General features: G+C 39.5%; 1 protein-coding gene across 1 annotated transcript; it reads right to left on the reverse strand.

The window, feature by feature from the left end:
- LOC122449381 (olfactory receptor 5B2-like) lies at window positions 1-13,071 on the reverse strand. The gene is made up of 4 exons (XM_043480890.1): window positions 13,061-13,071; window positions 10,583-10,616; window positions 4,962-5,870; window positions 1-258 (listed from the first exon to the last, which is right to left on the reverse strand). Exons 1-4 carry the CDS (start codon window positions 13,069-13,071, stop codon window positions 1-3), a joined length of 1,212 nt encoding a protein of 403 aa, XP_043336825.1.
- Between the last annotated feature and the right edge of the window lie 29 nt (window positions 13,072-13,100).

The raw sequence follows: 13,100 nt of genomic DNA on the forward strand, positions 1-13,100 counted from the left end.
TTACCATTGGTTTCTCTGCCTGAGAACACTTGAGGTCCGCTCGTTCAGGGCTGTGTCCAGAGCTCTGTATGAGTGGGGACGTTCCCGGTGCAATGGCGGTTCTGAGCGCCTTTGCTGTGGGCGCTCCCCGAGTGGCTGGGTACTTGGGGTCTGGGGTGCGGAGCTCACATCCTGCCGTCCCGGGTGCGGGCTAGCCTTCACTGCCAGGGGTCCTGGAGACTGAAGTGTGGTGTGTGCAGACAGCCATGGAGCCCGAATCTTGAGTGCAGACACAGGGAGAATTGCCCCAGAACCAGTGGTCCAAGAAGGGTTGGCTCCAAGGTCCACGGCAAGTGGAGGGTTGGAGGCGGGCGTGAGCCCAGGGCTCAGAGAAGTCCAGCCTGGCTCTTCCCCTGGGGCAGGCGTCCGGGGGTGGGCTCAGTGTCTCCCTCTCCAGAGTCTGCAGCTGCTGGTCACCTCAGTGGCGTAAGTGGCAGGAGTCCTCTGTGGAATCTACATTAATGAACACTGGGGTTCACGGGGGCCCCCCATCGCAAAAGCTGTGGGGAGTGGCAGGGGTTGCGTGGGGTCCTCGAGGTGGGCACCGCAGCCAGGGGCACTCAGCCTGTGGCTGACCCTGACATCAACACTCCCCTCTGTTCCTAGCCAGACGCCTCGTCTCTGCCAGTCTCCCCCGGTGACCTTTTCTCTGTACTTATTCTCCACTTTTTATCCTTCACTGTGTTACTGCAGATTCTTAATTGGACTCCTGAGCCCTCCCAGAGCTATTTCTGTCTGCAGTTATCTATGTAACTGTTGTTTCACTTGGGAGGATAAATATACTCTCTTACCTTGTTGATGTCACTGTATAAAGGATTTGTTTTATAGAATATATAGAGTGTCCTTTAAAGGCAAAATAAAAAAAAAAACTCAATTAAAAATGCGTGAAGGATCTGAACCTTTACAAGAGAATATATACAGATGAGAAGTACACATAATTGTGCTCAATAGAATTTTTCATTAAGAAAATAAATATTGAAACCACAAAGATATACTACTCTGAATTTGTTAAAATGGCAAAAAATCCTGATAGTGTTAAATACTAGTAAAGATTTGAACCTCACTCATTGATTTGCTATGGTAATGCAAAAAGGTACAATCACTTTTCAGGACAGTTTGGCAATTTCTTATAACATTATGTATGGATTTACCGTATGATCCAGTGCTTGCACTCTTTAAGTATTTACCATAGTGAACTGAAAACTTATGTTTCACAAAATCCTGTTTGTCAGTGTTTATTGCAGCTTTACTGAGATTCACCCAAACTAGAAGCAAACAGATATACCCCTAAAGATGAATAGCTAAACAAACTGTGGTATTTATAGATATAACTGGAATACTATCCAGTAATAAAAAAGAGGTGAGCTATTGATTTCTACAAAACATAGATGATTTTAAAGTGTTTTTCTTTGTGGCTAAGCTGGTAAAGAATCTGCCTGCAATGTGGGAGACCTGGGTTCGATCCCTGGGTTGGGAAGACCCCCTGAAGAAGGGAAAGGTTACCCACTCCAGTATTCTGGCCTGGAGAATTCCGTGGACTGTATAGTCCATGGGGTCACGAAGAGTTGGACACAACTGAGCAACTTTCACTTTCACTTTTGATAAGAAAAAGAGACCAAAACACTTCACATTATTAGATTCTATTTGTATGACATTTTGAAAAAGGCAAAACTGTAGAGATGGAAAATAATTCAGTGGTAATCAGGGGCTAGGGGAACAGGGAGCTATTGTCTATAAAAGGGACACTACGGGAATTTTTGAGTGATGAAATTATTCTGTATGTTTTCGAGGTGGCAGATACATGAATGTATGCATTCATCAAGGCCCATAGAACTGCTTGTCATGAAGAGTGACCTGTTAACGTTACAAACAAACAAATGGAATCAATTTGGAGGTTGGAAAACCCCAGGATAGAATGAAGACTATTACAAAAGAATCTAAGTCCCTGAAAGGGGAGGGGAAACAAAGATTCAGCTAATGTCGAAAAAATGTATTGACTGGAAATTGTCAAACCCATAGTCTAAAAGTAAAAGGAACTCTATGACAAGACTGAATTGGGTACCAGCTGACAATCCTGGAATAGCTCTACCTGATACTAGAGTTGAACAAATACATGAAAAAGAGTTGGTCAGACAAATAAGAGGGAAGGCTGAAATAAAATGGGTTATATCAGAGACTTCAGTATAAAGCTATATTTAGTGTGTGCTCTCTGGTTTTCTCGCCTTTGAAAATTATAATGTGACCATACTTTTCCTACCAAATGACTTACTGAAGGCAGAAATATGAACTCCTTTATGACGCTGTGCTAGCATAGCTCTGAAAAAATGCTAATCACAGTGCCATACACCTGAAGGCAATATGATTAATATTGTCAATCAACTCTACTTCAGTTAAGAAAAAACATGAGACAACAAAAAAGAGCCAAAATGTATATCTTTATTTAAAAAAAATCTATATCATGTTTTTCTTCATTTTAGAATTCCACTAGCCTTTTAAGCTAGAGAAGTGAAAAACGCTAAATTTATATTCTGATAGCATAATTAGTTATTTTTAACTAAAAACTAGCTATGGTCCATTTGACTCCTTTAACAAATTTCTCACACCTGTGTGTATGTGCATACACAAGATCCTTTCATGTGCTTCTTTTGATGAGTTTGATCCCTCTCTTATAAATACACTTGCATAGAATATGGTAGAGAAAATATGACCATATGAATAAATCAAGGATAATTAATAAAATTTATGACAAACAAGATCTAAAAAACCTCAAGGTCTCCTTTCGCCATCCTCATTCAGATATTATTTATCTGGACACATTATTTTCTTTTTTCTCAGTGACAGGTTTTGAGAAGAAAGGTATTATCTCCGTAATTTTCATGCAGTGTGAGCAGTAAAATATGATTTAATGCATGGAGATGATCTGACAGAAATTATGTAGGTTACTGGCGATTCTACACCTTTAAGAGGTGAAACCTAGAGACAATTTTGCCTTCTCAACAGCTTTCTTAGGAGCGCTCTTGACTTCTTTGTTTCTTAGGCTGCAGACCACGGGAGTCAGCATGGGGATGACATCGTACAGAACGTGGACGCCGTTTTGTCTGCGTCGATGGGATGACTGGAGCTGGGCTGGGAGTATGTAAAGATGCTGCTTCTGCTGCTAAGTCGCTTCAGTCGTGTCCGACCCTGTGCGACCCCAGAGATGGCAGCCCACCAGGCTCCCCCCGTTCTTGGGATTCTTCAGGCAAGAACACTGGGGTGGGCTGCCATTTCCTTCTCCACTGCATGAAAGTGAAAAGTGAAAGTGAAGTTGCTCAGTCGTGTCCGACTCTTCGCAACCCCATGGACTGTAGCCCACCAGGCTCCTCCGCCCATGGGATTCTCCAGGCAAGGGTACTGGAGTGGGTTGGCATTGCCTTCTCCGGGAACCTCTGCAGACATACCATAATTTCACCCCAATGAAACCGACCCTTGACATTTGGCCTCCAGAACTGTCAGAAATAAATCCATGGGGTTTTTGGCCGTGCCATACAACTTGTGGAGTAAAATGAATAAATACTGAGTCAGTGTATGATTTACAAGTGGTTTATTAAGATACGGTTTTTTAGAAGTGGGAGAGGTCTTCAGGTACATTTGTCAGCGATTGGTTGGCTGCAAGTGAGCAAGCAGTTTGAAGAATTTCAAAAGAATAGGGATTATTAGATGTTAGCACGTGCAAGAAATTGGGGTCATTGTCAACTGGATATTGGTGGATTCTCCCCTTAAAGTTTTTGCAGCTTTCTTTTTTTATGTAATTTGGAATTTCTGGAGTTGTCATAATGCTCAGTAAAATAATTTAAAAATCAAGTTTCAAAGCTTTATTTCCAGTGCAATAACCAGGTTAAGCTACTGCTCAAAGAGCTTTTCCATTCAAGTTGAGAAAAAGATATGAACAGGTGAGAAAATAAATATAAGAGCTGCATGTTGATAATGACTATGGAGATGAGAGAGCAGGCTTAGAAAAAAAACTCCATGGGAGGGAAGTGACTATTTCATAAAGTAGCTCATGGCAAGCCTCTATAATCTCCCAAGTGGGTAAAATTTAACTAGGAATTTGAAGTGAGTGGAAGAATATTCCATGCAGTGGAAACATTAGTGCAAAGAAGCTGAGACAAGGGCGAGTTTGGAGTGGTCCAGATTTGGTAGAAGTCAGTGTAAATGAAGTAGAGTGAATGAATTGAATATTGGTAGGACATGAGATAGCTGAGTAGAATATAAATGTTGGAGTGGCATCAACAATTTAAAAACATTTATTGCCAAAAAATGGGTAGCATTGTTATTATTTTCAGTGAAATTTTAAAAACAAAATGTGAAGAGTTAGTGCTCATAAGATTAAGGTAAAAATAAGTGAATCATATACATCCTTTTATTCTAATAGGGCTATTTACCTTTGGTAAATTTCACATGAATATGCTTTCTCTTTCCAAATCACTCATTAATGACTGAAGCATTGGTTTATTAAACTACTATAATTATTTAGCTCTAGATAAAATGTGCCAACAAAAACACATATTTCATTAAAAACCATTATTATATTTTGCCTGCATTTTAAATGGTTGGGACTATTCCTCAACTAAAGAGAGAAAAAATATGAGACAAAATCTGTATCCTTCTGTCCCAGATGGCCACTATCATTTAAAAAATTTTTTTTTAAATTAATTAATTTATTTTAATTGGGGGCTAATTACTTTACAATATTGTAGTGGTTTTTGCCATACATTGACATGAATCAGCCATGGGTTTACATGTGTTTCCCGTCCTGAATCCCCCTTCCACCTCCCTCCCCATGGCCATTATCATTTGAGTCATTGCATGGGGCAGATTCAAAAGGGGTAAAATAGCTTTTGTGGATTCTATAGCAAGAGAAAATCTAGAGAAACTTTCACCTTCTCAGCAGCTTTGTTGAATGCACTCTTGACTTCTCTGTTCCGTAGGCTATAGACCACCGGGTTCAGCATGGGGATGAGCATCGTATAGAACACAGATGTGATTTTGTCTGTGTCCATGGAGTGGCTGGAGCTGGGCTGTACGTACATGAAGATGACGGTCCCATAAAATATGGAAACAGTAGTGAGGTGAGAAGCGCAGGTAGACAAAGCCTTCTGGTACCCCTCTTGTGAGTGCACCCTCAAAACTGTCATACATATGAACAGGTAGGAAATCAAGATTACAGAAAGTGCAAGCAAGACATTGAAGCTTGAGACAAGAACAAGAATCATTTCACTGATGCGTTTCTCAGAGCAAGAGAGGGTCATGACTGCTGGAACATCACAGAAAAAGTGATGGATCACATTGGACCCACAGAAAGAGAGACTGAACTTGTCTCCAGTGTTGACAGAAGCATTCAGAACACCACATGCATAAGAGCCTACGACAAGACAAGCACACCTGTTTGTGGTCATGGAGGTGGTGTAATGCAGGGGCTTGCACACTGCTGCGTATTGGTCATAAGCCATTGAGGCCAAGAGATAACTTTCCGCAGTGGCAAAGACTATGAAAAAGAACATCTGAGCCGCACATGCATGGTAGGAGATGACTTTGTCTGCTTTCAGGAGCCCAGCCATCACCTTTGGAGTGATGGTGGAGGAGTAACAAAAGTCCACCAGAGACAGGTTACAGAGGAAAAAGTACATAGGCGTGTGGAGACGAGAGTCCAGCAGGATCAACGTGGTCATCCCCAGGTTCCCAATCAGAGTGAGGAGGTAAATGAAGGTGAAGATTACAAAGAGAGGAACCTGCAGCTGTGGGTCATCTGTGAGTCCGAGCAGGATGAAATCGGTTACCTCTGTGCTATTCTTCATGGATTTAAGAATCACAAGATGCTCTCGTAATGAAAATAAGGGAGAGAGTGATGCAGAAAGAAGAGCTGCACAGAAATTGAAACGCACAACCTTTATATTATTATAATAGAATTCACAGAGAAGATTCTTCATGGACACCTTTCCAACATGTAAATTTCCTATATGAAAAATCTGAGTTACAGGAAGGGATGATGAGCTTGGAAGGGCATATGCCTGGAGTGCATTGATCTCTAAATCAGATTTTTGAGTCTTCCAAGAGGTGGAGCTAGTGGTAAAGAACCTGCTTGCCAATGCAGAAGAGGTAAGAGATGCCACTTGGATCTCTGGGGGCAGAAGATCCCCTGGAGAAGAGCATGGCAACCCAGTCCAGTATTCTCGCCTGGAGAATTCCATGGACGGGGAGCCTAGCAGGCTACAGTCCACGGGGTCGCGAAAAGTCGGACACGACTGAAGTGGATTAGCAGCCCAAGAGCGTATGCTTTTATAGTGCTCACGTGTATTTTTTAATACTCTCATTATTCTTATTAAATTGATAGTTGTTATGACTATTTATATATTAGTAACACGGCAACAGAAAGGTTGAGTAATTTATTCAAGTTTACATGGCTATGAAGAGAGCAATGCTTTAGAGTCATCAGAATGGTTTCCAAAGTAAAGGACATTAACGAATTTGAATTGGTTTTAATTTCATTCAATTCTCATTTGATTATGGTATCCATTCCACCAAGCTTTATGCTTGGGATGACACAGCAGAGTAAGTCACAGATATGTGTATAGATGCAGTGAGATGCATGCAGCATTAGAGACAAATACAACCAGCCAATCAGGTCTGAAGGGAAGGGATGGAATTGGGGTGAGATACTGAGTTCCGAGGAGACAGGCGCATGCACTCCCTATAAACCCTGCCGTTGATGACCTGGGAGACATCGTCCTAAACCGAGTTTCCTGCAGCTCCTTTTATCTAGCAATAAGATGAGGTGATATTGGAACCTACTTCAGAACTCCTGTGAGCGTTAAATAAAATAATCATGACAAGCAGTTCAGACAATGTGGGGGCTCAGTGCCATCCTGATGAGTGCTCTCTATAATCTGATAATTAAGATAGAATGATGGAGCCTATTGATTTAGAAAAGGCTGGTGACAACATGCAGGGCTTTGAGGCGTGGATGGGTTTTTAAGTATTGTAGTTTTATTTTGTGATTTCTACTTTTTTCACACACTATGTCCACTTGGACCTTTCTTTCTTTCTTTCTTTCTTTTTTTCAGTGTTTCCCACTCTGTCTTCCTGTCTTATGTTATTGGCTTTGTCAACTACTCTATGCAAGAAGCCAGGGATCTGCAAGACTTGTTTTGTTTAAGTACTTTTTTTTAGTTTGATACGCATTTTAGCTTGTGTTGAATGACTATCTTAGACTCATTCTTAGAGTCATTACTGTCAACTTTTAGCTGGACTGCAGATACTGAGGGTTGAAAATTCATGTCTGTGGCATTGACTTTAACCCTGCAGATTGTTCAAGAGCAAGACAAATGTTTTAAGTCAATTAATTTGTACATTAAGTCTTTGAGAGGGCATTCATTTTCTGGTAACTACTACTTGTTACCATTTTCTACCTGGCCCTTCCACACATTCCTTCATGTGTCTGAATTGATTGTATTTGTATATAAACACATCACTCAAATCGTAGTATAAGCTATAATTTCTTATTTAGCATTTGCTATATTTTATGATGACAGGTAAATTCCTATTGGGCCCAAATGGACAATCCAGTAAAATAACGGCTTCTTAAAATTCTTAATTTAGTTACATGCACACAATACTTGTCACCACATTAGAGAACATAAACACACATTCTAGTATTAGAATGTGGACATATTTGGAAGCCATTATTTAGACTGCTACAATGGGAATGAAAAAAGCATATAATAGATAAATTATCTATAGAATTAGAGATTATTGAATCTGAGGTGTCTTCATAGATCATGTGGCCAAATTCCTAATTGTGTCTATTAATCAACAGAAATGCAAAAAGAAGTATTAACTTGTCCAAAGTCATATATGTAGAATGAATCCATTCCCAAATCACATTTATGGGGATTAGTGACAGCTCTGACATAATGCTTATGTGCTAGTTTATCTCTCAGCTAGACAGAAATCAGACAAGACAGACAAGTGGGCAGGCAGATAGAAATACAGAGGATGGATGGATGGATGGATAGAGAGATAGGTGATTAGACAGGAGAAGGAGAGTTTGTGCATACATATTCATATCCATATACACATAAGCTCCTAAGATCCCCTGGAGGAGAGCATGGCATATAAAAACAACATGCATTTATGACCATGTGTTTATGACCATGCATTTATGACAACATGCGTTTATGAATCAGAGCATCATTTAATCTAGGTTTTTGCTCAGTCTCTGAAGGAAAGCAGCTTGACATATCCTAAATATTACTGTACTACCTCCTGAGTGAAATATTTTTACATTTAAATACTAGATCCATATGATGACTTCAGAAAAGTATTCAAAGAGCCAGATATGAGCTCAGAAACTCATAAAATATGTGACTGCTTCTGCATGAATTGCATTTTTCACTAAAAATGAATATTGAATATAGGAGCTTACCGTGTTCTTTGAGAAAAGGAAAAGTCAATCTTGAAATATGAATCTGAAGTCAGAAATCATCCTCAAAATTATTTGGAGATTTTGTCTCTCACGATCTGCTTCAAAGTTCCAATGTCCCTGAATCATAAAGAAATGAAGAAAAGATAATTATATGGAGCTAGGAAGCTTGAATTCAAGTCTCACATCTACTGGGTTTTTCTGAGTATTTGGAAGAGTTCTTTACCTTCTGCCAAGTTCAGCCTTTTTATTTATGACATTTAAAAAAGAAATAATAAAATTGTCACTCCCACATACTTTGCAGTATTTTGCCTGTAAAGAGCAAATGAAAGTTGGTCTATAAAAGACCTTATACCTCTTCCTTTCAACAAGAATGAATACAAGTTTTTACCATAGGGCATTTCCCCTGCTGTCTTTAAAGACTCTCTATAAATAGCTTAAGGAAAGGCCAATGTGTTGACTAAAATGTATTAGCATTCACCTGAATAAATGGTGAACAAATGCTTCTGCTTGGAGTCTAGCCTTTAAAAACTAATGCCATTAAAAAAGATAATAATGCCATGTGGTGTCATCATAAGATTTAGAGACTAATAAATGGGAACCAGGAGAAAGTTATAAAGGTACATTGCTTTTGGAGGAGCAGGTGTCCTATGAGGGCAATTAACTTTTCTTTCCTCACGTATCTGGGGAAGAAACAATTCAACTGCCTACAGGGACATAGCTTGGTTTGTTGAGGAGCACATGGATGCATTTTTCAGCAACTCATGTCACCCCCCCCATATTTTATTAAGATGTAATTTATGTACATGAACAGCAGATTTAATCCATTTAATTTATTGTGACTGTTGAGACTTGAACTATCAGTTCAGTTCAGTCACTCAGTCGTGTCCAGCTGTTTGTGACCCCATGGACTGTAGCACACCAGGCTTCCCTGTCCATCACCGACTCCTGGAGCTTGCTCAAACTCATGTCCATTGAGTCGGTGATGCCATCCAACCATCTCATCCTCTGTCATCCCCTTCTCCTCCTGTCTTCAATCTTTCCCAGCATCAGCGTCTCTATTAAAATTTTGTTTTGTTTTTATGGACAAAACATTTTCCTTTTTCACCTTTCCATCTTTTAAATATTCTAGCCAAAGATTAGGCTACTGCAAGTGTTAGCAGACTGACAATGTCTTTATTTCTTTTATGGGTTTGCACTGAACACACAGATATGGCACAGGAATAAGAAAGATGGGAATTAAATCAACTTTTATCCTGATAATTTAAAATTTTGGTTTAGCTCTTTAGGAAGATGGGCTTCTTTTGATCTTGAACTACCCTCGTGTATAGGCTAGTGGTACCCTATCTACAAACCCATGGCAATCATTTTGTCTGTGTAGAGTACCAGCTCTTACAATGAGGGCTTATTTTTGCTGCTAGAATATGTTCAGTCTATGTACGAACCATATAATTTCTCTGGTGGCAGCCATCAGTAGTTGGCAGATAGAGGCAGAGTGATAAATCCCTCAGATTCTTCATCTTTCAGGTAGTAAAGCTCTGAGGCACGTCTATGCGGTCTTCAAGTGAGCCCTGGGGTAACTGAGGCCTAGTCGTCCACCTGGGCAGCACGCTCACTCATGTCGCCTGTATTGGCCAAGCTTCTGTTCCTGATTCACTTGCTTGCTGCTCAATCAGTGCTTTCTTCTGTTACCTCTAACATACAACTATTTGGAATGAAATCCCCCTCTCCTTTTTTTAGCCACATCACTCAGCTTGCAGGATCTTAGTTCCCCAACCAGTTATTGAACCCGGGACCTTGGCAGTGAAAGTGCAGAGTCTTAACCACTGGAAACGAGGGAAATGAAATGAAATAAAATCCTTGACTCTGGGTCTGCTTATGGAAAATCTAACCTAATATTTATCCTAGGATTAGTGGTCTCTCCTTTGATGAGCAGTTCCTACCATTACTTTTTCTACATAATTAAAGCGGGATAGAAGATCAAAAGACACCTTTGCTGCAGATAAGAAGGAAGAAAAAGAAAGAACAAATTATGCTCTACTCCTCTTCCAATTTCTGCAGTCTGATGAATTAATCTCTTACCTCCTGCGGAAGCACTTTCCCTGAACTTCTGCACCTGTGGATAGTATACTAACTTTTGATTTTTGTATCTCTGATAATGTTTGATTTTGCCATCACATTCAAATAGTTTATCTGGCTATGGAAATCTAGCCTGATATTTATTTTGTCCTATTTTTTTTAAAGCTATCAGGCCACTGAATAATCACTTCAATTTTTTTAAAATAAGAAAACTGATTTAGGACAATTATTATTACTCTGTTATGTTCCCCTCTGCAACAGATTGAATTGTTTTTGTCTCTTCCTCCCAGTTCCTATGTTGAAGTCCTAATACGCAGTGCCATGACATCTGGAGATGCAGCATTGAGAGGCATCTAGAGTTAGATTTGATCATGAAGGTGGGGAGATAATAAGGTGGGGACTACATGCCCTTAAAAAGAAAGGAAGAGACATTAAGAGCTGTCTCTCTTCACCATGTGAGGATATAGCAAGAAGTTGGCCATCTGCAAGACTGAAAGGATGCTCTTATCAGATATAAATTGACCAGCTACTCGACCTTGGACTTCTCAGCTTTTTCAAGTGCAAGAGATAAATGTTTATTGTATAATCTATGGTATTTTCTTATAGCAGTTTAAGTATCTGAACTAGATACTTTCTTTGGCATCTAAAAAGTTTGATCTTTGTACTTATTTTTAATTTAATTTAAAAATAAAAATTATATAAATGTAAGGTATAAAACACAAAGATTTATATATAGTGAAATGATTATAGCAGTCAAGATTACTAACACATCCATGTCCTACATTTATTGTAGGACTATGTTTAATTGTCATTTATTATACTTTTAGACTCCAAATCTATTGGTTCCATTTATACTGTCTTGTTGATATTCTCTATTTGTTGAAAAAGCATTCTCAATATTCCTTTAAACCTTTATTCTATATTTAATTAAATTATTTAAGGATATTTAAAACAATTGATTTAAAATCTTTCACCAGTAAGTCCAATGTCTGTGCTTCTGTTAATTTCTGTTTCTATGTGAATGAAACATACTTTCATGTTTTTTAAATGTCTCTTATTTTTCGGTTGAAAACTGGACTTTTAGAATATTATAGTGTGGTAACTCTAGAGATCAGAATCTTTTTCCTCCCAGGGTTGTTCTGTTGTTGTTGTTGTTGCTTGCTGTGGGTTGTAATCCTTTCACGGAGAGTTTTCTACACTATTTTTTAAGAGTGTATCCTTTGTTATGTGAGGTTTCAGAAGTCTCTGTTGCTTTGGCTTGAGGTCACTTACGGATTTGACATATACAAATTTTATTTTTTGGGGCTCCAAAATCACTGCAGATGGTGACTGCAGTCATGAAATTAAAAGATGCTTGCTTCCTGGAAGAAAAGCTATGACCAACCTAGACAGCATATTAAAAAGCAGAGACATTACTTTGCTGACAAAGGTCCATCTAGTCAAAGCTATGGCTTTTTCCAGTGGTCATGTATGGATGTGAGAGTTGGACCATAAAGAAAGCTGAGCACCAAAAAAAAAAAAAAAAAAAAAAGAAAGCTGAGCACCAAAGAATTGATGCTTTTGAGCTGTGATGTTGGAGAAGACTCTTGAGAGTCCCTTGGACTGCAAGGAGATCCAACTAATGCATCCTAAAGGAAATCAGTCCTGAATGTTCATTGGAAGAACTGATGTTGAAGCTGAAACTCCATTACTTTGGCCCCCAGATGTGAAGAACTGACTCACTGGAAAAGACCCTGATGCTGGGGAAGAGTGAAGGTGGGAGGAGAAGGGGACGACAGAAGATGGGATGCTTGGATGGCATCACCGACTAGATGGACATGAGTTTGAGCAAGCTCTGGGAGTTGGTGATGGACAGGGAAGCCTGGCGTGCTGCAGTCCTTGGGGTCGCAAAGAGTTGGATACGACTGAGCGACTGAACTGACTGAAAGTCCATGATTAAGTCATGATTTTTATGATTTAGTGTTTGTTAATTGCTATAAACCTTTGAACATTTTTCAGAGTTATGACAAAAATTTGATTCCGAAAATTTCTGCTTGCTTTTTTGGTGTTTCTGTGGAATTCCTTAATCTGCCATTTTTCCTGCCTTGTCTCTTTTAAGAACACTGGCTATTGCATTTAGGACCCACTGAATAATCTAGGTTAATTTCCCATGTCAATACTGTTAACTTAATGACAACTGCAAATTGTTTGTCACAGAAGATAACTGTATTGGTCAGCTTGGACTTCCATAACTGCATGCCACAGACTGGGTGACTTAACAGACGCTACTTTTCTTACATTACTGGAGGCTGGAAATTGCAAGATCAAAGTGCTGGACAGTTCAGTTCCTGGTGAGGAATCTTCGTGGCTTGCAGACGCCAATTTTTCACTGTGCCCTCACATGGTAGAGAAAGAGAGCTCTGATACTTTTCTCTCTACTTATAAGGCAGAAGTTCTATTGGATTAAGGCCCAATTGTTATGACCTTATACAATTTCATTACCTCTTTCTCATCCCTGTCTCCGAAACAGTCACATTAAGGG

This window comes from Cervus canadensis, chromosome 11, assembly GCF_019320065.1.
Source record: "Cervus canadensis isolate Bull #8, Minnesota chromosome 11, ASM1932006v1, whole genome shotgun sequence".
In the NCBI taxonomy this organism is placed as follows: domain Eukaryota; kingdom Metazoa; phylum Chordata; class Mammalia; order Artiodactyla; family Cervidae; genus Cervus; species Cervus canadensis.